This window comes from Chlorocebus sabaeus, chromosome 1, assembly GCF_047675955.1.
Source record: "Chlorocebus sabaeus isolate Y175 chromosome 1, mChlSab1.0.hap1, whole genome shotgun sequence".
In the NCBI taxonomy this organism is placed as follows: domain Eukaryota; kingdom Metazoa; phylum Chordata; class Mammalia; order Primates; family Cercopithecidae; genus Chlorocebus; species Chlorocebus sabaeus.
This window is the reverse complement of record NC_132904.1, coordinates 70687077-70713075: the sequence shown is the minus strand read 5'-3', so window position 1 is coordinate 70713075 and position 25999 is coordinate 70687077. Positions and strand designations below refer to the sequence as shown.

General features: G+C 39.1%; 2 protein-coding genes across 7 annotated transcripts in view; one reads left to right on the top strand and one right to left on the bottom strand.

The window, feature by feature from the left end:
* The window catches only part of PPME1 (protein phosphatase methylesterase 1), an 83604-nt gene extending 62979 nt beyond the window's left edge, over positions 1-20625 (bottom strand). The window contains exon 1 of one of the 2 annotated variants that reach the window (XM_038005476.2): positions 20389-20625. In XM_038005476.2, the coding sequence (XP_037861404.1) occupies positions 20389-20489 (101 nt within the window). In that variant the 5' untranslated portion in view covers positions 20490-20625. The remainder of the gene's footprint in view (positions 1-20388) is intronic. The other variant, XM_008020127.3, reaches the window with a different exon arrangement.
* Positions 20626-20913: 288 nt separating this feature from the next.
* C2CD3 (C2 domain containing 3 centriole elongation regulator) overlaps positions 20914-25999 on the top strand; it is a 155550-nt gene continuing 150464 nt past the window's right edge. For 2 of the 5 annotated variants that reach the window (XM_038005474.2, XM_038005475.2), the window contains exons 1-2: positions 20916-21172; positions 23300-23569. In XM_038005474.2, coding sequence (XP_037861402.2) covers positions 21118-21172; positions 23300-23569 — 325 coding nt within the window. In that variant the 5' untranslated portion in view covers positions 20916-21117. Of the gene's footprint in view, positions 21173-23299; positions 23570-25999 lie in introns of those variants that run through there. The other 3 variants (XR_012094068.1, XM_038005473.2, XM_073019404.1) reach the window with 3 other exon arrangements.

Sequence of the window (25999 nt, the reverse complement as noted above, 5' to 3'; positions counted from 1 at the left end):
GTCAAGACTTACAGTGCTTGTGCCCTCTAGAGCAGCAGCCCAAGCTGTGCCTGGGGCATGTTGAGCCCTGGCTGGTGCATGAGTAGCCAGGATACAAGGTGCAGTGTCCAGAGGCTGAGCAGGACAGCAGTGCCCTGGGCCTGGGCCCTGAAATCATTCTTTCCTCCTAGGTCTCTGGACCTGTGATGAGAAGGACCTTCCCAAAGACATCTGAAACAACTTTGAAACCTTTTCCCCATTGTTTTAGATATTAACGATTGGTTCCCTTTTAGTCATGCAAATCTCTCTAGTAAGTGGTTACTCCAAAGCCCTCCTGGATTCCTCTTCTACCAGAGGGCCAGGTTGCAAGTTTTCCAAACTTTTACAGTCTGCTCCAATTTTAAAACAAGTTCCAACTTTGTTTTTTCTTCAGACAGGATTCACTCTGTTGTCCAGGCTAGAGTGCAGTGGCATCATCACAGCTCACTGCAGCCTCAATCTCCCAGACTTGAGTGATCCTCCTGCCTCAGCCTCTGGACTAGCTGAGACTACTGGCATATACCACCACATCCAGCTGATAACTTTTTTTTATTTTTAGTAGAGATGAAGTCTCACTATGTTGCCCAAGCTGGTCTCGAACTCCTGAACTCAAACAATCCTCCCACTTTGGCCTCCCAGTGCACCTGGCCTATAAAGTCCAACTTTAAGTTATTCCTTTGCTCCTGTATCTGATACCTGGCTGTGAGAAGCAACCAGGCCACCTCTTGAATGCTTTGCTGCTTAGAAATTTCTTCTGCCAGCTACTCTTGATCACTCTCAAGTTCAACTTTCTACAGGTTCCTATGGCATGAACAACACAATGCAGGCAAACTCTTTGCTAGGGCATAACATGGTGACTTTTACTCCAGTTCCCAATAAACTCCTCATTTCCATCTGAGACCTCATTAACCTGGCTTTCATTGTCCGTATTTCTATCAGCATTTTGGTCAAAATTATTTAACCAAGTCTTTAAGAAGTTCCAAACTTTTCCTTGTCTTCCTGTCTTCTTCTGAAAAGTCCTCCAAACTCTTCCAATCTCTGCCCGTTATCCAGTTCCAAAACCGCTTCCACATTTTCAGTTATCTTTAGAGCAACGTCCTACTCTTCAGTATCAATTTTCTATGTTGTCCATTCTTGCACTGCTATAAAGAAATACCTGAGGCTGGGTAATTGATAAAGAAAACAGGTTTATTTTGGCTTGGGGTCCTGCAGGCTGTACAAGAAGCATGCTACTAGTATCTGTTTCTGATGAGGGCTTCAGACGCTTACAATCATGGTAGAAGGTAAAGCTGGAGCAGCCACATCACATGGCAAGAGTGGGAGCTGATGGCAGGGATGTGCACCACTCTCTTTTAACAGCCTGATCTCGACTGAACTCAGAACCAGAATTCACTCATTACCAAGGGGAGAGCACTAAGCCATTCATAAGGGATCGGCCCCCATGATCCAATACTTTCCACTGGGCCCTACCTCCAGCATTGGTGACTACATTTCAACATAAGATATGGAGGGGACAAATATTCTAACACTGTGGGTCCTCTAGGGATGAGAATGCATGCTGCTAGGTGGCTTAGTATTTTTTTTCCAGTCATCTGCCTCATTAACAATGGTTTTTGTCTTTAAAGTCTGTCTCTGATCTTATAAACTGACATTTCTTGCTCTGTTTTGATTCATGTCATGTCAGCACTCAAAAAGTTTCAGATTTTGGAGTACTGCAGATTTTCAGATTAGGAATGTTTAACCTGTGGCTGAAGTTTTCAGAACTGAGGAAACATCAAACCACAGATTTATGAAGCCCAGTGAACCATAAGATTTAAAGAGAAGTAATACATTATGGTAAAACTATAGAACATTAAAGACAACTATCTTAAAAGTGGCCCTAACCCCCAAAATACTAAATGACATATGAGTAAATTTGCTCATTTCAGCACTATTTGAAACAGAAAAGGATGAAAAAAACCCAATGGCCATCAATAGGGGACTGGCTGAATACACTGGGTTATGTCCACACAACAACTGCAGGGAAAATAATGGAAAAGACTTCTGTGTACTAGTAAGAAGTGATCAGAATATCTTAAATTTAAAAACCAATAGGCAAGCCAGGTGCAGTGGCTCATGCCTGCAATCCTGGCACTTTGGGAGGCCGAGGTGGGTGGACTGCTTAAGCCTAGGGGTTTGAGACCAGCCTGGGCAACATGGCGAAACACTGTCTCTATGAAAAATACAAAACTTAGGGGGCACAGTGGAGCACACCTAAAGTCCCAACTATTAGGGAAGCTGAGGTAGAAGAATAGCTTGAGCCCAGGGAGTCAAGGCTGCAGTGAGCCATGATCATGCCACTGCACACCAGCCTGGGTGACAGAGTGAGACCCTGACTCAATAAATAAATAAATAAATAAAGCAATATGTGGAACCATAGGTATGTTATTTTATTTATTTATCATTAGTTTTTAATTTTAAATAGAGACAGGGTCTCACCACATTGTCCAGGCTGGTCTCAAACTCCTGAGCTCAAGCGATCTGCCTGCTTTGGCCTACCAAAGTGTTGGAATTACAGGTGTGAGCCATCGCACCTGGCCAATGTTATCTTTCATATAAGGGGGAAGTATAAACTAATGAAAAGAGTTACTTGTAGGATACAAGGAAAAAAAGCTATAATTTTCTGAATATGTATTATTTTATACCTCAACATTGTAGTCATGTACAAAATTTTTGTTTTATAAGCATATTAAACACTTTGTACAAACCAATTACCACAATTAACATAAAAGAGAACAAATTAACTTAATGGTGTATTAAGAATTATTTCAAATGGCTTTAAAAACAATTATTTGACTGCACATCTCTGGCGGGATAAATATACTTTAAGGAAAAAAAAGAACTGAAAATAAATTTTATTTATTTATTTATTTATTTTGAAAATAAATTTTAAACAGTATTCAGTAATCACACTGTTGGTTATTTTTAATGGTAGCACAGTTTGTTATTTTGAACATCATATACATACATATTTGGATAAAGCAAATAGGTAGTTAGGTTAATGTCATTAGGAACCAAGACTTTCATTGTAAAGGAAGAGATAATTAGATAAAAATCAGAAAAGTAAAGGCCGGGCGCGGTGGCTCAAGCCTGTAATCCCAGCACTTTGGGAGGCCGAGATGGGTGGATCACGAAGTCAGGAGATCAAGACCATCCTGGCTAACACGGTGAAACCCCGTCTCTACTAAAAAATACAAAAAACTAGCCGGGCGAGGTAGCGGGCGCCTGGAGTCCCAGCTACTCGGGAGGCTGAGGCAGGAGAATGGCATAAACCCGGGAGGCGGAGCTTGCAGTGAGCTGAGATCCGGCCACTGTACTCTAGCCTGGGCGACAGAGCGAGACTCCATCTCAAAAAAAAAAAAAAAAAAAAAAAAATCAGAAAAGTAAAAAACCCTGTAATCTTAATTTTGAAATGAAAATGTCAGGGTGAACTCTTGATTCTTTTTGTCCTTCCTTTTGAAATATCAGTATGGGCTGGACACAGTGGCTCACCCCTGTAATCCCAGCACTTTGGGAGGCTGAGGCAGGTAGATCACGAGGTCAGGAGTTCAAGACCAGTTTGACCAAGATGGTGAAACCCCATCTTTACTAAAAATACACAAATTAGCCAGGTGTTGTGGCAGGTGCCTGTAATCCCAGCTACTTGGAAGGCTGAAGCAGATAACTGCTTCAACCCGGGAGGCGAAGGTTGCAGTGAGCCGAGATAGTGCCACTTTCACTCCAGCCTGGGCGATAGAGCAAGACTCCGTCTCAAAAAAGAAGAAAAAAAAGAAGAAAGAAGTATCAGTATGAACTCACAATTCTAGCTATGACTACTACAAAGGCCTATAAGCAATAACCAGAATAGTAGCAATGAGTTAGTCCAGTGCCCAGATTGAGAGGTCTAAATACCATCTCCAGCTTCTGGAGGCAGCCTGTATTCCTTGGCTTACAAGTTCTTCCTCCATTTTAAAGCCGGCAAGCAATACAGCATCTTCAAATCTCTCAGGCTCTGACTTGCTCTTCTGTTTCCTTCTCTTTAAAAGACACCAACGATCACACTGGGCCCACCCAGATAATCCATGATAATCTCTTTATTTTAAGGTCAGCTGATTAGCAACCTTAATTCCTCTCTGCCATGTAAAATAACATATTCACAGGTTCCAGGGATTCAGACCTTAGCATCCTTGGGATGTTGTTATTCCACCTGCCACAGGTTGCTAAAGTCATTGTATTACTTCAGAAGAACAGCAGAGATATTGATTAAACTTGGACTTTTATATTACCTATACATGTTAAAATGTGTAGGGCAAAATCCTTAGGAATCCATTAAAAAACTACAGGAACAATTTCAGCAGGGTTTCAGAAAATAAGACCAATATATAAAAATCAATTGTATTTCTGTAATTTGCAATTAACACTCCAAAAATAAAATCAAGAGGACAATTCCATTTACAATACCACTGATAAGAATAAAATATGCAAGAATAAATATAGCCAAATAAATGCAAGACTTAAACACTGAAAACTATGTAGTACTGCTGAAGAAATTAAAGAAGACATAAATAAAAAGAAAGACATCCAGTGTTGATGGATTGGAAGACTGAGTATTATTAAGTTGGCAATACTTCTCAAATTGATCTACAGATTCAAAGCAATGCCTATCAAAATTATACCTGGCTTCTCTGCAGAAGTGGACAAACTCATTCTAAAATTCATATGGAAATTCAAGGGACCCAAAATAAGTTTTTTAAAAAAGAACAAAGTTGGAAACAATACACTTCCTGATTTTGAAACTTACTACAAAAACCTACAGTAATCAAAAGACAGTGTAGCACCAATATATAGATTGATATATAAATCGATACAGAATTGATGGCTCAAAAACAAACATATACATTTATGGTCAACTGACTTTTGACAAGGGTGTCAAGATAATTTAATAGCAAAAGAAACCTTTTCAGTTAAATCGTGCTGGGATAACTGGATATCTACATGCAAAAGAATGAAGTTGGACTCATTCCTCATATCATACATAAAAATTAACTCAAAATGGATCACAGACTTGCATGTATGAGCCAAAACTGGAAAACTCTTAGAAGAAAACTCTAAGTCCCTTTTCACAGGCACCTAGTACCTGGAATTCTTGAGCCTTTATAGGATAGTGATATGGATTAGCTTGAACTTTCATTCTCTTTCTACAAGTAGTTTTCAGTTTTCTCTTCTAAACATTTATCAACTTGCTTTCTATCTTCCTAAATTTTGTAAGCATCTTATATCCCTACTCTTCTTTGTCCTTTAGCTTTATTCCTTTTTCCAAATTACTATAACTTAATGAAATTTGAGGAGACAATGGAGATAAATACAGGAATTAATTTCTACACGAAGCTTCTGGGGTAGCTATTATTATCCCCATTTTCCAAATGAGAAAACTAAGGCCAATGGAGTTTAAATAACTTGTCTAAGACCATGGGAAGCAGCTGAGCTAGAATCTGACTCTCAGGGTCATTTCCCTATCAGTTTTCAATACTATCCTCGAATATTAAGTTCCCCATTCTTGAAATCATCAAAGCTGGCAATGAACACCCTGAAATCCCTAGGAAGAGGACTGGTTCCTGCTGTAGGGATAGTAACGATTGGCAGAAGAACCTTGTAGCAAGGTTGAGCACTATGTAGACTAAGAACAAAGTCAAGGTTTAGAACTGTTATGATCATGACTGGAGGGAGCTGAAGAGTGAAGTGAGAAGGAAGAATCAAGGAAAACTCTCAAGTTTTCCCGATGCCATTCATAGAGAATACAGAAGGCCTTCTTAAAGAGTTCTAATTTATTAAATACTGATTTACCATGTGGTTAAAAATCCTAGCTCCCATTACTATTACTTTTCTGTGTTGAGCATCATGGAATCCGAAAATGGAAACAGAAGCATTTCACAAAATCTCTTGCATTAAGCAGAACAGGACACTTACAGCCCAATATATGATGTGCTTTCAAGCAAATAAATGAAACCTTACCTCACTTAAAACCATCTTCAGATAAGATACTTAAGCCATAGGAACTTCCAACCTGCTGAGTCAGACCACATAAAAATATACTTTGCTTAAAGTGCATGGATAAACACAGACTGCTGTAGCATAGGGAGAACAGGTGTAATCTTATACCTTTGATAATAAAGAATTGTACTTTGCCTAAATTAGAAAATACATTTTCTAAATTTTATTTCCACCTTTCGCCCAACAGGAAAAACAACGTAATTATTAACTTCTTTTTCTACAACTTGAAAAGTTAAAAAAAAAAAAAAAAGATATAATGACAACTTTTCTAAAACGATCTGGGCTCAAACAAAGAAAAAAAGCCACTGAAACACCATTAATGAAAGCAAGAGAACAGACAGAATATAGGCTTTTTGATGTTTTGCAAAGGCTAATGCAGTTGCTTACCCTCAAAATCAACATGTGTGGCATTACCCAACAATCAGCATTTATGTAAGCTACTATTCTGCCACAACAGGAAGAAAGCAAGCAGGTTTGAAGTTTGAAAACCAATCAGGTTCATATAGAAGCCTCTAATGAAGTATATTTCAGACCAACAGCCATTCGATCCCCTCCCCAGACTCATCTAAATGTCATGATGATCTAGAATAAAAGACATACTTCAGGCCGGGCGTGGTGGCTCACAACTCTAATCCCAGCACTTTGGGAGGCCAAGACAGGTGGATAACTTGAGGTCAGGAGTTCGAGACTAGCCTGACCAACATGGTGAAACCTCGTCTCTACTAAAAATACAAAAATTAGCTGGTTGTGGTGACACATGCCTATAATCCCAGCTACTCGGGAGCCTGAGGCAGGAGAATCGCTTGAACCCGGGAGGCAGAGGTTGCAGTGAGCCAAGATTGCGCCACTACACTCCAGGCTGGGTGACAGAGTGAGACTCTCTCTCAAAAAAAAAAAAAAAAAAACTTCATAAGCAAACAGTAAATATCATTAGGGCAAGCATTTCAGAGCTTCTTTCCAGTCACAACTGCTTATATAAGCAGCTAATTTAATCTCAATTCAATTGAAGAGATATTTGAGTTTGTCCTGCATGGCAGGCCCTGATATACTTCCTAGGCACTAGGGAAATAAGCAGACTAGAAGTTCCCATTGATTAAAATTTAGTCCTTTCCTTCAAAGAGCTCATGCAGGGGGGAAGTAGGGAAACAGTCACTGTACACTATGGCTATGAAATAATCCATGAGAGCTCATAAATGGGACATCCAGTCTTTCTTGTGGAATACATGTTAATATAATAGAAGGGAAAAGGATTCACAAGGATGATATCTGGCGTGAAGATTTTGTTAACTCAAACGCTATAAAAATTTAAAGTACCACCCTTACTAAGCATTAATCTGGTTAGGGAAGAGGCAAAAATACAAATCCTCTAATTAGCTACAAAAGATTAGAATTCCCAATAATCAGTGAAAAAATGTTAGTACAGAGATTTTCCAACTCAAAAATGAGTTGATTGGGAGTACCAAGACACATTTCTCCTAAGAGTATTATAAAATATTGGTAAATTCTGTGGGTAGCTCCACTCCGAAGCCTACTTATCCACAATATGCTAAAAATGCCACTTTTTATGAAACCCAGCTAATAATACAGTTCAGTTGATTAACACAGAAAAACTCAATTAAAAGTGGTTTTTATATTATAATGAACAATGGTTCTTATGCTTAAGGAAAAGCTGTTTAATTAAAGGAATGAAAAGGATTAAATGAAACAAGCTAGACATGTATATGAACTAGGCACTTTATAAGCATTATACAAATTTAATCCTCACAACCACCTATGATATATTTCTTAAAAGAATAAAGACAGAGATACAAATATGGAATCACAGAAGAATATAAATAGGGCACAAGTTCATTTTTGCAAGCTTTCAATAATCATATTTTTAAAATTTTACTCTAAGTCTATGGCTCCTCCCTCCCATTTACTTCCCTATTAAATTCAGGATGGACAATTCTAAACTATTTCTATTGGGAAAATGTCATGTTTCCATTGCATCTGAGTGTCATTCATTCACTCAACAAATGTTTATTGAGCTCCTAGATGCTAACTGCATTAAGACAAGTAAATAACATACAAAAGGAGTTTACAATTAAGAAAATTAAACAAGCAGATCACAATCTTGTTGCTAGAATAGACGAAATACAGTATGTACAAGGCACCATCAATTTGTAAGATGAAAAGCTAAGAAAGAGAATTTGTAAGATGAAAAACCAAGAAAAAGAACTATCAAGTATGACACAATACTTTATCACTTAGAATTCATTATACATTTTTTATATAAAAAAGAATTCATTTTGTGTTTCTACAGAAGAAACAGCTCTTTTATACTTATATAGATTCCTTATATATTACTTATGGAGACATATATATAACATACATAAATGAAAGCGGAATAAAAAACTTAAGGTATTCCTGACCATTTCTTCACAGTTCCACTCTCTTTTGAATCACTCGGACCAACAGTTTTCTATGCCTCACAAGAATATTGGTGATGGAATGTTTCATACAACTAAACACCAGTTCATATGCCAGCTTTCAATTATTTAGAGCTATCTGACTTTTTTTTATTGTTTTGAGACAGGGTCTCCCTCTGTCATCCAGGCTGGAGTACAGTGTCACGATAATGGCTCACTGCAACCTCAACCTCCTAGGCTCAACTGATCCTCCCACCTCAGCCTCTCGAGTAGTTGTGACAATAGGTACACGCTACCATGCTTGGCTAATCTTTTAACTTTTTGTGGAGATGTGGTCTCACTATGTTGCCCAGGCTGGTCTCAAATTCCTGGGCTCGAGCAATCCTCCCACCTTGAACTCCAAAAGTGCTGGGATTACAAGTGTGAGCCACTACACCAGCCCTTAACTTTTTTTTTTTTTTTTTTTTTTAGAGACAAGGTCTAGCTATGTTGCCCAGGCTGGTCTTGAACTCCTGAGCTCAAGCAATCCTCCCACCTCAGCCTCCCAAAATGTTGGGATTACAGGCATGAACCATGGTACCTGGCCTCAGCCTTACTTTTGACTCTCACTTTAGGAATATTGCTTAACCCACCCGATTGAACACCCACGCCTCCTCACAAGCATTCAGTTCTTAGTGGTTAAAAGAGCACTCCAGTTATATCTCTAAGAAGTTCTCAACACCTATACGTTTTGTAAATTTTGATCCTGGTTTTGGTGTTCACTTATGTTCAGTCAATGAGAACCAAGTTAGAATTGTTATCTGACCAACAGCATTGTTAAGACACTATCTCCCAACGCTTTAGGAGGCTAAGGTGGGCAGATCCCTTGAGGTCAGGAGTTTGAGACCAGCCTGACCAACATGGTAAAACTCTGTCTTCACTAAAAATACAAAAATTAGCTGGGCGTGGTGGTGCACATCTGTAATCCCAGGTACTCAGGAGGCTGAGGCAGAAGGGTTGCTTGAACCTGTGAGGCGGAGGCTGCAGTGAACCGAGATTGTGCCACTGCACTCCAGCCTGGGTGACAGAGTGAGAACTCTATTTCAAAAAAAAAAAAAAGACATTATCATTTTAAATGTAAAAAAGAAATGTATCTTAAAATTCAGGAAATACAGTAAGTTTCCATTAGACAGTTTTCCAATTTAAATAATATTTCTACACATGTATCATCTCATTTTCTCCTCAAAAACTCTATGAGGCTAGCATTATTATCTACATTTAAAAAAAAAATAAAGTCAAGTTTGCACCAGTTAAGCGGTAAGTAGTAAAGCCAGGAAAAGAAGCCTAGTTTGTTGATTTTAACACCTGCCTTCTTTCTACTATAAGACAGCAGAAATACAGAACTAACAGTATTGATACTGGGTTGGCAAACTACAGTCTATGGGAAATCCAGCCCACCACCTATTTTTGCATGGCCCAGGATCAGAGAATTATCTTTACATTTCTAAAAGGTGGAGGGTAGGGGGAGGAGAGAGACTAATAACATGCGAAAATTATGTGAAATTCAAATTTCAGTGTCCATAAACTGTTGTTAGAACACAGACACATTCAGTTATATATTGTCTGTGGCTGCTTTCACTCTACAACAGCAGAGCTGAGTAGCTGCAACGGAGACTAACATGGCCCTCAAAGTCTAAAATACTATCTGGCTTTTAACAGAAAATGTTTGCTGATTCCTGGTACAATAACAGGTGCCACCAAAGGACACAAAATAGAAAAATCAGTGCAAGCTGGACTGACCAGAAAAAGCTTCAGGACTTTATTTTAAATGAATGTGTGCTACGTGTCCATTAAATTAAATTTTACAAAAACATTTAACTGTGTTACAATAGAAAGCACAAAGAAACAAAGGCCCTTATACTACAGGAGCTCCAAAGTTTACTGAGGAAACACACAAAAATCTGCATAAAATTATCTTCTATAAGTCTGACACAGTAAACCGTGAAAAAGCACAATACCAATGCACAAAAATTGATGAGTGGAGATGCCAAAATTGTTATAGGTGCTCAGAGAAGAGAGAGCAAATGAATGAGCTAAAGTAGTCTGAAAGTGCTTCATGAGTTTTAAAGGATGGGTAGGACTTGAAAAAGTGAAGAAAATGGAAGGCATTGCCAGAAAAATAAACTTGGCAATTGTTAAGTGCAAGAAATACTTAGGAAATTAACACTGCTTAGGACATGACTTTGGAGCGCTATTAACACTAGCCTTTAATGGTAGACTGCTTGCTCTGGTCCCTAAACTTGGTGAAGGTGCTTGAAAAATAGTCTTCACTCTTAGAGAATAAGTGATAATTGGGCAAGGGCAGAAAAACTGAATACTATAAAATAAGGCTAGTGTGAAAATAACTGCTAATTGACATTTGCTCTCTTATAATAATGAACTTGCTTTCAGGTTTGAGGAATCAAAGAGGAAGACACAAATTGTCAAATTTTGATAAAATAAAAGTAACAAGCCTGAATCTGTACATAACATGAGACCTATTACAAGCCTATTACAAGACGTATTAGAAGAGTTTCAACCACATAATTATTTTAAATCTCAAAGTAACATATTGTAAACACAATACATTTTACCTAAAAGTTGGTATTGAAATAGAGATTCTATTATTCTATGAAGTATAACCGATTTTAGGAAAAAGGGAGTATAGCCCTAGTTATACCACCTTAAGGCAACTGGTGGGGAAATAATGTTTTTCTTATAGTATGGGGTTAAATAGGCCAGGATTTGGGTTTCTCGTTCAGTTAGCACTAAAGTAGACAGCATTCTAGGCACCAACAAAATTCAGACGCAATTCCTACCCATATGAACCTCAACAGTTTTGAGGAATAGACAGTTGACCAATAATTACAATTCAGAGAACTAAGGAGAATAGAGAATGTTCTTCTTGTCTACAATGTGATATGCCTACTAGGAGATAATGACCAAAACCAACAAAATTATATGATCAAATCCCAAGGAAAGCCAGGAGAAAGGAAAGGGGAAAAGGGAAGGAGGAAAAACCTTCCTTGCCTAGAGAACAAGGAACAAGAAATATAAGTTGTATGTTTTTACATGACTGTGTCAAATCTAAATAGGAATAATACATCAACATTTAGGCTGCTTAAGTCTGTTAAGAGAGTTATTGATGAGTCATGAATGGGCACAGTAGCAGTCTTAATCACTGTTGTCACAAATTCTGTCAAAGTCTAGGAGTCTGGTAGTGGAGGCTAAATACTGAAGTTTAATTGCAGTCAGCTATTTAAATCAAGGCACCACTGTTTTTAAAACGTCCTTATTAGCAGTACTTTGAAGAGAATGGAAAGAAAGCAACCAGATGGCTGGCTGAGGGTTGTGGTAGGTCTGAAGTGTTCCTTACTCCAAGGCATGCCATTAAGCAGCAGACTTCAGGATTCTAAAAACTACATCATGAATCATGCTGTTAGAGAGCATCTACTCAAATCTTACTTTCATAAAGGAAACAACTAGGTGTTCATTACATACCAAGCAGGGTTTTGAACAGTACCATTGAAGTATTCTCATTTTAAGGTTACTCAGAAATACTAAATAACTTGCCCAGAGCCATTTTTGGTAGCACTGGAGCTTGGATTTGACTTTTTATTTTATAATTATTATTTTAGAGATAGGCTCTCATTCTGTCTCCCAGGCTGGAGTGCAGTGGCACGATCACAGCACACTGCAACCTCAAACTCCCAGGCTCAAGTGATTCTCCCATCTCAGTCTCTCAAGTAGCTGGGACTAACAGGTGTGCACCACTATGCCTGATTGTTTTGTTTTGTTTTAGTAGAGACAAGTTTTTGCTATGTTGCCCAGGCTGGGGAGCTTGGATTTAAACAAGTATGTCAGGTGCCGAAGTGTTCTTTCTTTCCATGATAATGAGGCCCAGGAAGAGAAAAATAACTGACCAGAGTCATACAACTTGTTAGTGGCAGAGAGGATGTCCACTTAAACCTGGAAAAAGTCCATGGCCAGAAACACACACAGAAGCATATAGGAAAAGGACTGATAAGTAAACAACTTCAGTCTTCTGGTGTGGTTTGAAATGATTGGAATTTTCAATATAATCTCTTATTCAATCTTCAAAATATATTGGTAGAATATACCTGAAACTGGTAATCAATGTTGTATTTGAAGAATATCTAAGTGTGTGGCCACCCTCTTAATGGAACTATTAATTAAACGTTCCTTCTCTTAAAAAAAAAATAAAAACAAAACAAAACAAAAAACTATTTCATAGTTTGAAGGAAAAAGTCTTTTTCCAAACAACTAGAGATGTTTTCTCAAATCTGACATCAAGTAACATAACAAGGAAGCCTCATTAGGTTTAAAATAAAACAAAAGAGCAAACTACCCAATTTTGAAGATACAAGAAGAAATGGATCTGCTGGCAATAAGTAACAGTGGAAAAATGGACTTTTACTCAGAAGTTCTGAAATGAATGTCAAGGGGCTCAAATCTGGCAATAAGGGGCAGGGGAGCTGGGGGTGGGATTATTACTTCCTATACTTACACCTCAATGAAAACAGTAGGGAAGTTGAAATCAGAAGATTAGGCTTCTCTACTTGTTAACCTCAGGATTTGGGGCAGATGCTGTTTATTCTCCATTTCAGACATTACCTGCCCACTTCCCACTCTTTCTTCCCTAACAAAATTGTGATGCTTTTGTTTAAGCAGCTAGTGGAGATCTCTTCTTGTCTCTCCTACAGTCCAAGGGAATGAATCAAAATTGGTCTAAACCAGTCATAGTTAATCCCATTCCCTACTGCCAGTGATTGCTTTTAGGATGGTTACGCAAACAGTTCTGGACAAAAAGACTTAAGGGAAAAATCTGCTGGGGAGCTTGCATTTCTGGGAAAAAATTAAAAGACAAGCTTAGCTAGGAAAGGACTTTGGCCCCTGTTTATTTTTATTTGTAAAGATAAGATAGAAGCAGAGTGGCAGCAGCCATCCTGCAACCATAAGATGACAAGCAAGAGAAGGAAAAGCCACCATTCTAAGGATGGCAAAAGAAAGGATGCAAAAAAGCCTGGATCCTGAATGAAATTGTTTAGCAATTGAATGAACCCTGGAACATCCTATCAATAATAAATGTCCTTGTACTTTAAACTACAGTAAACTGATAACAGCAAATTAGATTATTTCACATCAATATAATGTTGCTGATTTGGGGATTTTTGCAGATTTAATTGTATTTAAACAGTAAATCTATTGAGTTTTACAATTATTTAAGAGTACTATGGAATTTAAGTAACATTAGATTGAATATAATTTAGGTCAATACTTGGAATCTGAAATATATTTCCTTCAAAAGGGATTCACACAAATTGAAAGATACCATATTTCTTCAAGGAACATTCGACATCATAAAAATGTTTATTCTAAATTAATGTTTGTATTTAGTAATCCCAATAAAAATACTGCCAGAATTTTTTTCTGGCACTAGTCTATGGGATTAGAAAGTTTATTTGTGAGGAAAGAAACAAGAGGAACGAGGAAAATCCTAAAAATGAATGAGGGGGAAACAACCTCTACCATCCATCAAAACATATTAATAAAGCCTCTAATTAAAAGTACAGTAGTGGCACATGAAAGAAACTCCACAGACCCAGATCTATATAGAAATTTGGCATATGACAAAGGTGTCATTTTAATCACTGAGGAAGAATTTTTTTTTTTTTTTTTTTTGAGACCAAGTCTCACTCTGCGTCCCAGGCTGTAGTGCAGTGGCATGATCTTGGCTTACTGCAACCTTTGCTTCCTGGACTCAAATGATCCTCCCGAGTAGCTGGGACTACAGGCACACACCACCACACCCAGCTAAATTTTTGTGATTTTTGTAGAGAAGGAGTTTCACCATGTTGTCCAGGCTGGTCTCCAACTCCCAAGCTCAAGCGGTCCACACACCTCGGCCTCCCAAAGTGCTGGGATTACAGGCATGGACTACTGAGCCTGGCCAGGACTATTTCTTTATTGTAGTGAAATTTACATAATGGGTAAAGGACTAAAAAATTTAATAAATGATGTTAAAACAACTAGATAGCCTTTGCATAAAAATAAAATTTCTTCTGTTCCTCACTTTGCGTATCAAGATAAACTTCAAATGGATTAAAAAAAAAATGGCCAGGCACGGTGGCTTATGCCTGTAATCCCAGCATTTTGGGAGGCTGAGGTGGGTGGATTACCTGAGGCCAGGAGTTCAAGACCAGCCTGGCCAAAATAATGAAACCCCGTATCAACTAAAAATACAAAAATTAGCTGGGTGTGGTGGTGCATGCCTGTAATCCCAGCTACTCAGGAGGCTGAAGCAGGAGAATCGCCTGAACCCAGGAAGTAGAGGTTACAGCAGGCCGAAATCACGCCACTGCACTCCAGTCTGGGTGGCAGAGCAAGACTCTATCTCAAAAAAAAAAAAAAAAGGACACCATACAGGCACCAGGAAAAAATATAAATGATTCCTTTATAACCTGAAAAAAGGAAAAGCCTCTCTGTGACTCAAGAGCCAGAAGCAATACATGCTGGGGGGAAGGGAGGATGCTAATCAGTAAGGAGTTTATGGGAGGATGAAAATGTTCTGCAATTAGTGGTGACAACTGTACAACCAAGTGAACATACTAAAAATCACTGAATTGTACTTTTGAAAGAATGAATTCTATAGCATATAAATTGTAACTTAATTTTTTAAAAATCTAATGAAAATATTAAAAAACCCAAAAATACTGGGATTTGATTATTTTAGTAACTCAATCTGTGACCTTGAGCAAATCACTTCACTTTGCCCTTTACTTCCCCATCTGTGTGACTAGCTCATTAAAGCCTTCCTAAGAGGCCCGATAACCATAATAAATTTAAGAAGATGGATGAAAGACTATCTAATCAGATATGAATAAACATACAGCTCATGGGGACAAAAAAGCTGATAACATAAGAAATTGAAAGGAGAGCTTCCATATAAACTATGAACCTTCTTCACAATTCTCAATCTATAATTATCTACTAGCTATCATTTCTTTTTTTTTTTTTTTTTTTTTTTTTGAGATGGAGTATCGCTCTGTCGCCCAGGCTGGAGTGCAGTGGCTGGATCTCAGCTCACTGCAAGCTCCGCCTCCCGGGTTTACGCCATTCTCCTGCCTCAGCCTCCCGAGTAGCTGGGACTACAAGCGCCCGCCACCTCGCCCGGCTAGTTTTTTGTATTTTTTTTAGTAGAGACGGGGTTTCGCCGTGTTAGCCAGGATGGTCTCGATCTCCTGACCTCATGATCCGCCAGTCTCGGCCTCCCAAAGTGCTGGGATTACAGGCTTGAGCCACCGCGCCCGGCCTAGCTATCATTTCTTAAGAGCTTATGTGTCAGGAACTATAAGTGCTTTTTATGTATTATCTTATTCTCACAGCACTCTAAGGTAAGCAGAAGTATTCTCATTTTAGAGATAAGAAAACAGACGATGAGAAGTTAAATGACTTGACCAATGTAAATACCTAAGTTGGGCTTCAAACTTAGATCTATGTCACTTTAAATACCAAACCCTTCAAAGCACGCCATAAAAAGAACAATAGACCAAAAATATGAAGTCCTGGGTTTGAATGCTGTTCCTGCCATGTAATGATTCTGTGATCTTAGGCAAGTCAGTGAACATTTCAGTTTTCTCATTTATTAAAATATTAACTCCTGCCCTAGTTTACCTCATAGAATATAAAAAGGGATGACTATATACACGTCAGTTAAGTCACTACAGAAGTGGGTATGCTAGCATACATCTGCAGTCCTACCTACTCAAGAGGATGAGGTGGGAAGACTGCTTGAGCCCCCGAGTTTGAGGCTGTAATGCACCAAGATCACACCTGTGAAAAGCCACTGTACTTCAGCTTGGGCAACACAGCAAGATCCTATCTCTTACAAAAGAAAAATAAAAAGGAATGTAAGAGATAATTATAGAAAAGCTGTTTTGTTTTGTTTTTTTTTTTTTTGAGATGGAGTTTCGCTCTTGTTGCCCAGGCTGGAGTGCAATGGCGCGATCTCGGCTCACCGCAACCTCCGCCTCCCGGGTTTAAGGAATTTTCCTGCCTCAGCCTCCCAAGTAGCTGGGATTACAGGCATGTGCCACCACACCAGCTAATTTTGTATTTTTAGTAGAGATAGCGTTTCTCTATGTTGGTCAGGCTGGTCTTGAACTCCCGACCGCAGGTGATCCGACTGCCTTGGCCTCCCAAAGTGCTGGGATTACAGGCATGAGCCACTACACCTGGCCGAAAAGTACAACTACTGATAAACCAAAAACATGTTGAATAATGAATGGATTTAATATTTTATAGTTCCTCTAATAGTAACAGTATATACGAAAGCAGTGACTTTCAAAAGATACTTCTCTCAAGCACACCAGGGGTGCAAAGCAAATAGGGATCTCAAATCTACTTTAGTCAGAGTAGCTCTAAAAGCTTGAATAAAGTTCAAAACCACTATGTTTTTGGCAACATCCACTGGCATCTATTAAAAGGAACAGCGACATCAGGATTTCAGGCCTTACCCAGGAGAAAATATTGGTGTACTGAAAAGCGAATGGATTCTAGAGACTAAACTTAGATTGAATCCTGATTCTGGTACATACTAGTTGGGTGACTTTTAATCTCTGAATGTCTTTACCCATAATGCAGGAAAATATTCACCTTGCAGGTCTGTGCACATATTAAATGACATAAAGTTACCATTACAATGTCTGGCACACAGTACTTACTTTAAAAATTGCTATTATTAAATTATCCAACGATATTTTGGAATTACTAAATCTAATCTGAAAAACTGAATTACGAAAACTCACCAACTCAGAATATGCACCCTGAATATGCAAACATGCCTAAATAATGTTTAGTGAAATTGAAGGCAAGAGATCATGAAAAATAGTTGAAAGAGTAAGCCACACAAGAGACTATCAAGGGAACAGGACTAACTTGTGAGTAACAGATAGATAGAGTGGAAGAATAGAAGTTAAGAAAAAAGCAAGTAAGTATAAGGAGACATAAAGAATGCTTTGAAATTGGTGTGAGACTTCATAAATTACAACTGACTGAAGAAAAAGACTGAATCCTATATTATATGCAAAGGAGTAAGATATACAACTCAAATTAAGTATTCCCAGATGACAATTATGACTTCAAAATACACAATGGGTTTCACAGTCAAGAGACCCAAGTCCTAGTCCTTAACAGCCCCACCGCTAAGCTTCTAGGGTGCTTTAGGAATATTTGAGTCTCAGTTCCCTCATTTATTAATACATTCCCTTACAGAATACAGAACTCTCTGAATATTCAGTTCCTCAACTACATGATGAAGTGGTGAAATGAGTCCATGTCTATGCTCTCTTTCAGCTTTATGATTCTAAGGAGAAAGAGAATCTGTATTATTACTACCATGAGACTTAGATGAAGCCTGCTTATGTACCAATAAAGTAGAAAAGAAAAATACAGGAAAATAAGCCATTTGAGGACTACACAAATATTCACCAATATATGCTCTTTTCTTCACAATACTACCATACAGAAAGGCCTTTCTAAAGAACTTTCTTTTCCAGGATAAGCAGTTACCCTAAACCAAGAAGACCAAAGCATCTATTTAAAAAGGTAAGTTGTCCAGGCATGGTAGCTCAATCCTATAATCCCAGTACTTTGGGAAGCCAAGTGGGGCAAATCACTTGAGGCCAGGAGTTCAAGACCAGCCTGGCCAACATGGTGAAATCCCATCTCTACTAAAAATACAAAAATTAGCCGGGCATGGTGGTGCACGCCGGTAATCCCAGCTACTTGGGAGGCTGAGGCACATGAATCACTTGAACCCAGGAGGTAGAAGTTGCAGTGAGCCAAGATTGTGCCACTGCACTCCAGCCTGGGCAACACAGCGAGACCCTGTCTCTAAAAAAAATAAAATGAAAAGTAATACAAAATAAAAACGATGTATTACTAACAATTATACAATCTTCTAATCAGCAGATTTTCCTTTTATTTTCTCTCAGTATTTTCACCCCGTTCTTCAATCTTCAGAGAACTTGTTTTGACAAAATGAGAAGCTGAGCCCTAATTAAACTTATCTAAAGAATGTATAATTATTAAAAATCTGATTTTCTTATGTATTTGTATAGAAGAGTGCTGGTATACTGAAAGATCAAATTGTATTTTAAGAAAGGCAGCAATGAAGATATATAACAATTAATGTTACATTAATATTAAACTCCAGGTTAATTTTCCCAAATAATGTTATGGGTCAGTTTCCAAATTCTCTTTATTCATGTTATAGTCCAACTTTTCGATCTTCCAAAGTCAAAATAATCTTCACTTTACCTTCTATGTAGCCTTCTACCTCCTCTATTGTGCGTCCATCTCTCTATCTCCCCCGGCTAAGGTTTTCTCCTTTTTCTACTGTATATCACAGCAGGTCTCCACTTCAATTCTTAGTTTCCTTCCCTGGTTTTTCCAATTGTTCTTCCCATTCGTTTACCCCACTGTTTTATAGGATTCTCCTTTCTTTTCATCCCTAGGACTTACTGTCACAGTACTGCATCTCCTATTCTCGCTTCTTTTGATAAGTTTTTACACACATTACTTCTTCAGAACCTAAGGTTTCTCTTCTGTAGTCCTTTTTCAAAGAATATCTATCAATTCATCTCTAGAATCCCAAATATACTCTTGAGTCCTCATACCTAAGTATCCTTCCTACTTCTTTTCTCTTTACAGTCACTAATTCCCAGAATCCTGTCTGAAACTACAAATATCCCCTCAAAACCAAATTCCTATTCAATTGTCTCCACTTTCCAGCAATTATCCCATGTTCACCTCATTCTTTGTCGTCGGCCCAAGTATCCCCTAACCTGGCACAAGCCATTTAATGATCTAAAATTCCAAAGCCTATCTCTTCAACATGGCTCTCCTCTCTTTCCAGCAAACTATTTCCCTAACTCCCAATGCTTCACTAATTCAAAGTCTTAGGCCAGTACATCGCTTCCCTCAGATCTATTAGCCCAGCAAAAACTGATTGCCCAAATCTTCCTCTAAGCTTCCCAGACCTTACAACTGCAGCACTTCCATTCACCAAACCGTATTTATAGTTATTTCTCAATCTTTAGAGCCTATGGTCACTTTGCAAATTCTTCAGTCCTCTCCTTCTTCTCTCTGCCTTATCCTGTCCAGCTTCTCAGCACATTCCTATTACCCTTAACAATCTTCATGGCTATATTCTCCACCTTACCTTAGGCCTACTCCCCAAACTTTCTCATTCTCCCTTAAGAGGCCTAATTTCACCTCTCATTCCCTGAATCTGTCTTTAGACCTCTGGGAATTATCTAGAATCGTCTGCTTCCTAGTGCTCCTCTTTCGTTCTCCAACCCTGTCCAACTCCCTCAGCTTTTCTAGTATCTAGTTCTCACAGTACAGATATTAGAACTTTTACAATATCCACTCCTCCCAAACCTTTTCTTAGTTGTTGCCTCAATTCCCCTCAACTTTTCTCTCAGTCATTCCCCATTTCCCTCCACCTTCCCTGGCCGATTTTCCTCCACCTTTGTCACCGTTCTACTCCCTTTTCTAAACCTCCTTCATTCTGGAGGTGATTCTCAGTTATGTTAGTCTCTCAGCTTCCCCAACCTTTGCCTCATTCCCCTCTCCCTCCAACAACATTATTTTTCCTCCAATTTCTATTGACTTGGCGCCTCCCCTAGTTCCCCAATCTGCCTTCTACTCCATCTAAATATCTCCAGGCCGCCGCCAACATTTTCTCCTATCGGTAGACTCCTTCCCCGTGCCTCTCTGAACGCTCAGAGCCACCATTCTCCAATGGCCGGGGCCTGGCCCCTAGGTAGGTGTATGGGTCACGTACCCCATTCGCATCTTGGCTCCGCTCTGACTGCCCCCACTGCCGGGTAGAGGTGGGCGAGAGGGAAGGCGGCCGAGGTGCATGCTCTTTTCGAGGGCCGACATCAAGGAAAGGCTGCACGCACGTAGTCAAACAGTAGGCGAACCTTCGTCCCACGTTGAGTGTGGCCCAACCGGTCACGACTCGCTCCCCTAACGACGCCCAGTCGCCTTTGGACAGCACCCAGCTACCGGTAGCACCGCCTACCGCCCACCGGCTCTGCAAACTCCACCCACTCGCTTCAGCACTTCCACCGGAAGTGCGCAACAGCCCTCACACAAAGGAAGCTGGGTAACAGAGTCTGCGAACTCCGCAGACTCCCAACTGGAAACCCGACAACTTTCACCGGAAAGAGGAGCCGTCTTCAGGGCAATGCACCCTGGGCAATGGAGTCCTCAACGGGCGTATCCCTATGCGCTTGCGCAGCCGGAGGCGCCCCCAGCCAACCCCGCAGAGGTATTGTAGCAAAGCATCCTGGGTATTGTAGTCTATTGGAGGGAAGGCGTCTTGGCGCCTTCTCCTCGCACTGTTTTCCGGAGACTGTTAGAGGAAGAGTGGCTTTTTCCTGCCTCCCAGGCTGCCCAGCGGCGCCGGTTGCCGGGGAACGCAGGCGCCGTGGGGAGGGATGGCGGGAGGCTACTGCTTAGGTGCTGGAGACAGAGTTGTGCTGATGAAGAAGAGCTCGGGCTCATCATGAAGCAACGTAAAGGCCAAGGGCCTGGGGGCAGCCGTGGGCGCAAAAAAAGAGGTAACCCGAGCGATCAAAGATTGAGGAAAGCGTTAACAGGGGAGCAGGGTGTAAGGAATTTTAGGGAGACCCCCACCCCCGCTGGATAAACAAGAAAAGGGACGTAAGAAGGGAAATAGCCAGGGGACCAGAAGGTGAAAAGGAAGGGCAGTTGGCCCTCCAGAGAATAGAAAGGAATTAGGGGCTGGGGTAGGGGCCACAAAGTGGTGATTAATGAGATGAAGGTTACCGGTGGGATGACTGTAGAGGAGAAGAGCAAACAATAATAGGATTGGTTTTGATAACGAAGTGAAATGTATGTGTGCGAGTAGCTTTAGAGGTCCGCAGGGACAGGAAGAAACATAAATTGGCAAAGGCATGATATCATTTCTTGTGTGATTGTGGACAAGAATCACGTTTTATACATTTCTGAATGACCAAGGATTAGTACAAAGCAGGACTCGGTAAATGTTTGTTGAATGAATGAAGCATGAAGGGCTGGCTATGAGCAGGAGCTGGGGAAAAAATAATTGTAGAGTATAGAGTGGGGAAGAGTGGGGAATGACAGGTGTGATAGGATTGAAGTGGGGGTAAGGGCATGAGGTTCTCCTGAAGGACCTGAGATCGTGAAAGAGTGTACAGCAGAGAGTCCTTATCAGGTTAACACCTCGAGGAGACACAGGCTCACCGAGTAGGGGATGTTAGCTGCAGTGAGAACAGTCAAACTGGGAACCGAGGGCAGATCAGGAAACTGGATATTGAATCTCTACAAGACTGCCTTGAAGGGAAAAAGGACAGTGGGTGAACCTGCCTTTTTGCATCGTAGGCAGTTTAGTGAGAAAAGAAGTATTGGTTTGGAGCAGTGATAGGACATTAGGCCATTGGGTTGAGGACTGAAGCTACAATCTGGGAATTACTCTTATCCAAGCTGTTTGAAGATTACTAAGGCAGTTTTGAGGTAGTGGCTTTTCTGCCACGAAAGATAGGAGGATCTGAGACTGAAGCATACTAGTGCTCCCTGTGTCAAACCAGTTAAGCATGTTTGGTTGATAAGCGGAAAGTCAAAGTAGAAATAATATAGTATAGAACAGAATATACTTTTTTTGCTATACCATTTCCATAGTAGAAATATATACACAATCGTGTATAATTTTTATGTTGAAACTATCCATAGGGATTATGGTGGGTCTTTTCTCCACTATGGAGGGCAGAGGGGATGTTTGCATTAGAAGTCCAAATAATTAGTCCTGATACATTCCATATATTTTCTTCTTTGAGGCATAACCACTCCTCAAAGAAAAGTCAAAGGAAAAAAAAGGTATACATAATGTATGAATGGTTTCTTAAATTTCCTCCAAGTCTTCTTGAAAATGTACTATGAATGGAAGACAATCAGGGTCATTAAAGGAAAATTTTATAGAAAGTCATGATTAATTGCTTTGTTTACACTTTAATGTCTTTATGAAATCCAATAAATACTAAAGCCAATAAATATACGGACCTAGCACTGTGTTAAAAATAGTGGCAGAATCTGAAGATTAGATAGTCTGTGTCCTCACTGACTGTGTGATCTTGGCAGGAAAGAAAAGTTACAGACGATTTAAGATGTTCTTCATTGAAATGCTGAGTTGTATGATATAGTCTAAATCGTTTGTGAGTGAAGGGAGTTGTTACTGTTTTATAGTTAGTGATTTTTTTTAAAAAAAAAGAGTTAAAGATTACATATCTTAAAAACCATAGATGTTGCAATAATTAAAACAACTGTACTTGTAAAAATTTCAACCATACTTAGAAAAATTTCAACTACTTCTGATATTTCTATTTTTCAAATAGTAACTCAATTAAAGAAAAGTTTATATTAGTGTGTCTTCGTTAGTATGTTCTTTACTTACAGTAACTCAAATCAAACCTTAAATACTAATTAGTTATCAGGGTGACTTACATGACCAGGTAGATTATTCTGTGGTCTGATTTGATAGTTACTTCTCATGTGTTAGAATAATGGGTAGGATAAACCTTTTTTCTAAATGATGATAAATTGCTGAACTTAAGACTAAAGTGTTTTGTTTGTTTTCATTCAAAAAGCGTATTATATGTTTTCTATATTTAGTCTAAATTTTGATTCCATTTTCTTGGATTCCTCTACAGGTTTAAGTGACATTTCTCCATCTACAAGCCTGCCACCTCTGGTTGAAGGCCAGCTACGCTGCTTTCTAAAACTTACTATTAATAGAGTCATATGGAAGATTGCAAAGCCTCCCACTTGTGTACTGGTCCGAGTGAGATGGTGGGGAGAAACATCAGATGGAACCCTCTTTTGTCCCAGGGATGCATTGCAGACTGAACCAAAAGCTGTGAGAACAACTACACGTTATGCTATTCGTTGTGGTCCAAAACAGTTTACCTCTTATCTAACAGGTATGTTATTGTTTTATCATTGCACCTGCAGACATAATACAAAGCATGTGGTTATATTGTCAGCAATAAGTGTTATTGTGTACCTAGCATATATGGGCATTCTTAATTATTGAAAAGTCAAAGAGTTTTTATAGTAGAGATTTTTGTTTGTAAATTTATTGAGTGTTACTGTGTGCCAGCAGTTTTGAAATGTATTACTTCTAGTCCTTACAATAACCCTGAAAGATAGGTATTGTCTCTGTTTTATAGACAATGAAGTTTGGAGAGATGAAATGAATACTTTCTAAGGTCACAAAGTTGATAAATGACTGAATTAGGATTTGAACCCACTTCTGTCTGTCACCAAAATTCATGCTCTTTTCACTACACCATGCTTTTTTAGGCAATAACTGTAGTCTCAACTCTGGGGTTTACGTTATACTCAAGGAAAGAGGATATAGATGTAAAATTTACCAATAGTACAAGCTAATACATACTAAATGCCAAACGAATGGTTTAGGGAGTTAGTATTACAGATGTTCAGAGATGGAAAGCATCCCTCTGTAGGGAACCAGAGGCCAAGATGTCTTCATTTTTGTACAAGGAAACTATTCTGAGTGTACTATGTTATTTCTTCATTCAGGTCAAGCTTTCACATAAATACGTTTTGGGTGATGGGGTTATTTATCAAATCAATTCAGTTCAAGTCAATAAAATTCGAGCATTTATCATGTAAACATTGTTGGGCTCAGAATATTGGAGAGCCAGGGGTGAGTTAAAGATTAACTTGTCCTTGAGTAACTTACATTCCCTCGAGAAAAAATTTTTGAAACATCAACATGTAAAGAACAAATGCTGTAATTCAGTCATTCAAAAAATATATTTAGCACATGTTAGACATTGTTGAAGGTATTGTGGGGTTTACAAAAAATCCAAAAAATTAATCAGAATGATACAGAACTCTAACTTCACAAAAAGTTTAGTTATTAATGGTAGGTTAAATGCAATAAATGCGATTAAAAGATACTCATAAATCTTGGTACTGTAAACTTAAAACTGAAATCCTCAGGTAGTATTTTTATGTAATGTAACAAATGAGGAGTGATTAGAAATTTAATAAGAGACAAGGAATTTATTAACATGGTAATCAACAGGTCAGACTTTTATTTGAATATCTTATGGTATACTGGTGCATTGGATTTGGCATCCGAACATTTACATTGGTGTTACCAACTATGTGATATTGGGAAAGTCTCTTCTCATTTCTGATTCTTATTTCCCCATCTGTAAAATGGGATCATATAGTTGCCCTTCCATTTTCTAGGTATTTTCACAAAGAAGCAACCCGGTTGAACAGGTTGAAGTCTAGACAGTCTAGAGTTTGAACTCCGGTTTCAGGACTAGATTGTTAGGTGATGCTGAGAGGTTCCTTAGCATCTTGGGGCCCCAGTTTCCTATTAGTTAATTGGCAAAAATGGCACTTATTTGTCAGGAATTATTGTAAATACTAAATGAAAAAAATGTTTGTAAAGTGATTGGTCTAGTAGCTGACGCATTGTAGGTGTAAGTCTTACAAAAATATTAAGACTCAGGCAGTGTGTACAGAGATTTAAGATGTATTCCCTGCCCAAAAGGAACTTAAAGATTAGTTGAAAACAAAACTGACATACATGAAACAGTAGTGAGCAATGCCAGACAGTGTCTGATTACTTGATACATATAGTAATATCATATGAATATTCTAGGAAGTTAATAAGAACTAATCTTATTAGGAAGCCAGAATCCTGCTTCTACTCTATGCTCTGGCTGTTTGACTTTGAGCAAGCCGTTTCATCTTCTTGGGCCTTAATTTTCCCACCAGTAAATTGAAAGAGTTAAACATCAAATGTGCCAGCACCCAAATTTCATGATTCTAGTTAAGAAAGAAGGCCATGGAAAAGGTAGAATTTCAACAGGAGACACATGAGTCTTGCTCTGGCCCAGGCTGAAGTGCAGTGGTGCACTCTTGTCTCACTGCAAGCTCCACCTCCCGGGTTCAGGCCATTCTCCTGCCTCAGCCTGCCGAGTAGCTGGGACTACAGGCTCCTGCCACCACACCCGGCTAATTTTTTGTTTTTTTAGTAGAGATAGTGTTTCACTGTGTTAGCCAGTATGGTCTCGATCTCCTGACCTCATGATCTGCTAGCCTTGGCCTCCCGAAATTCTGGGATTACAGGCGTAAGCCACCACACCTGGCTGACATGACATGTTTTTTAGAAAATGAAGCGATAAGAGACTGAATGTGGTGGCTCACACCTGTAATCTCAACACTTTGGGAGGTTGAGGCAGAAAGATCACTTGAGGCCAAGAGTTCGAGACCGGCCTGGGCAAAACCCTGTTTCTACAAAAAAATTACATTCCACATGCATAGCAAAACCCTGTTTCTACAAAAAAAAAATTTTTTTTTTAATT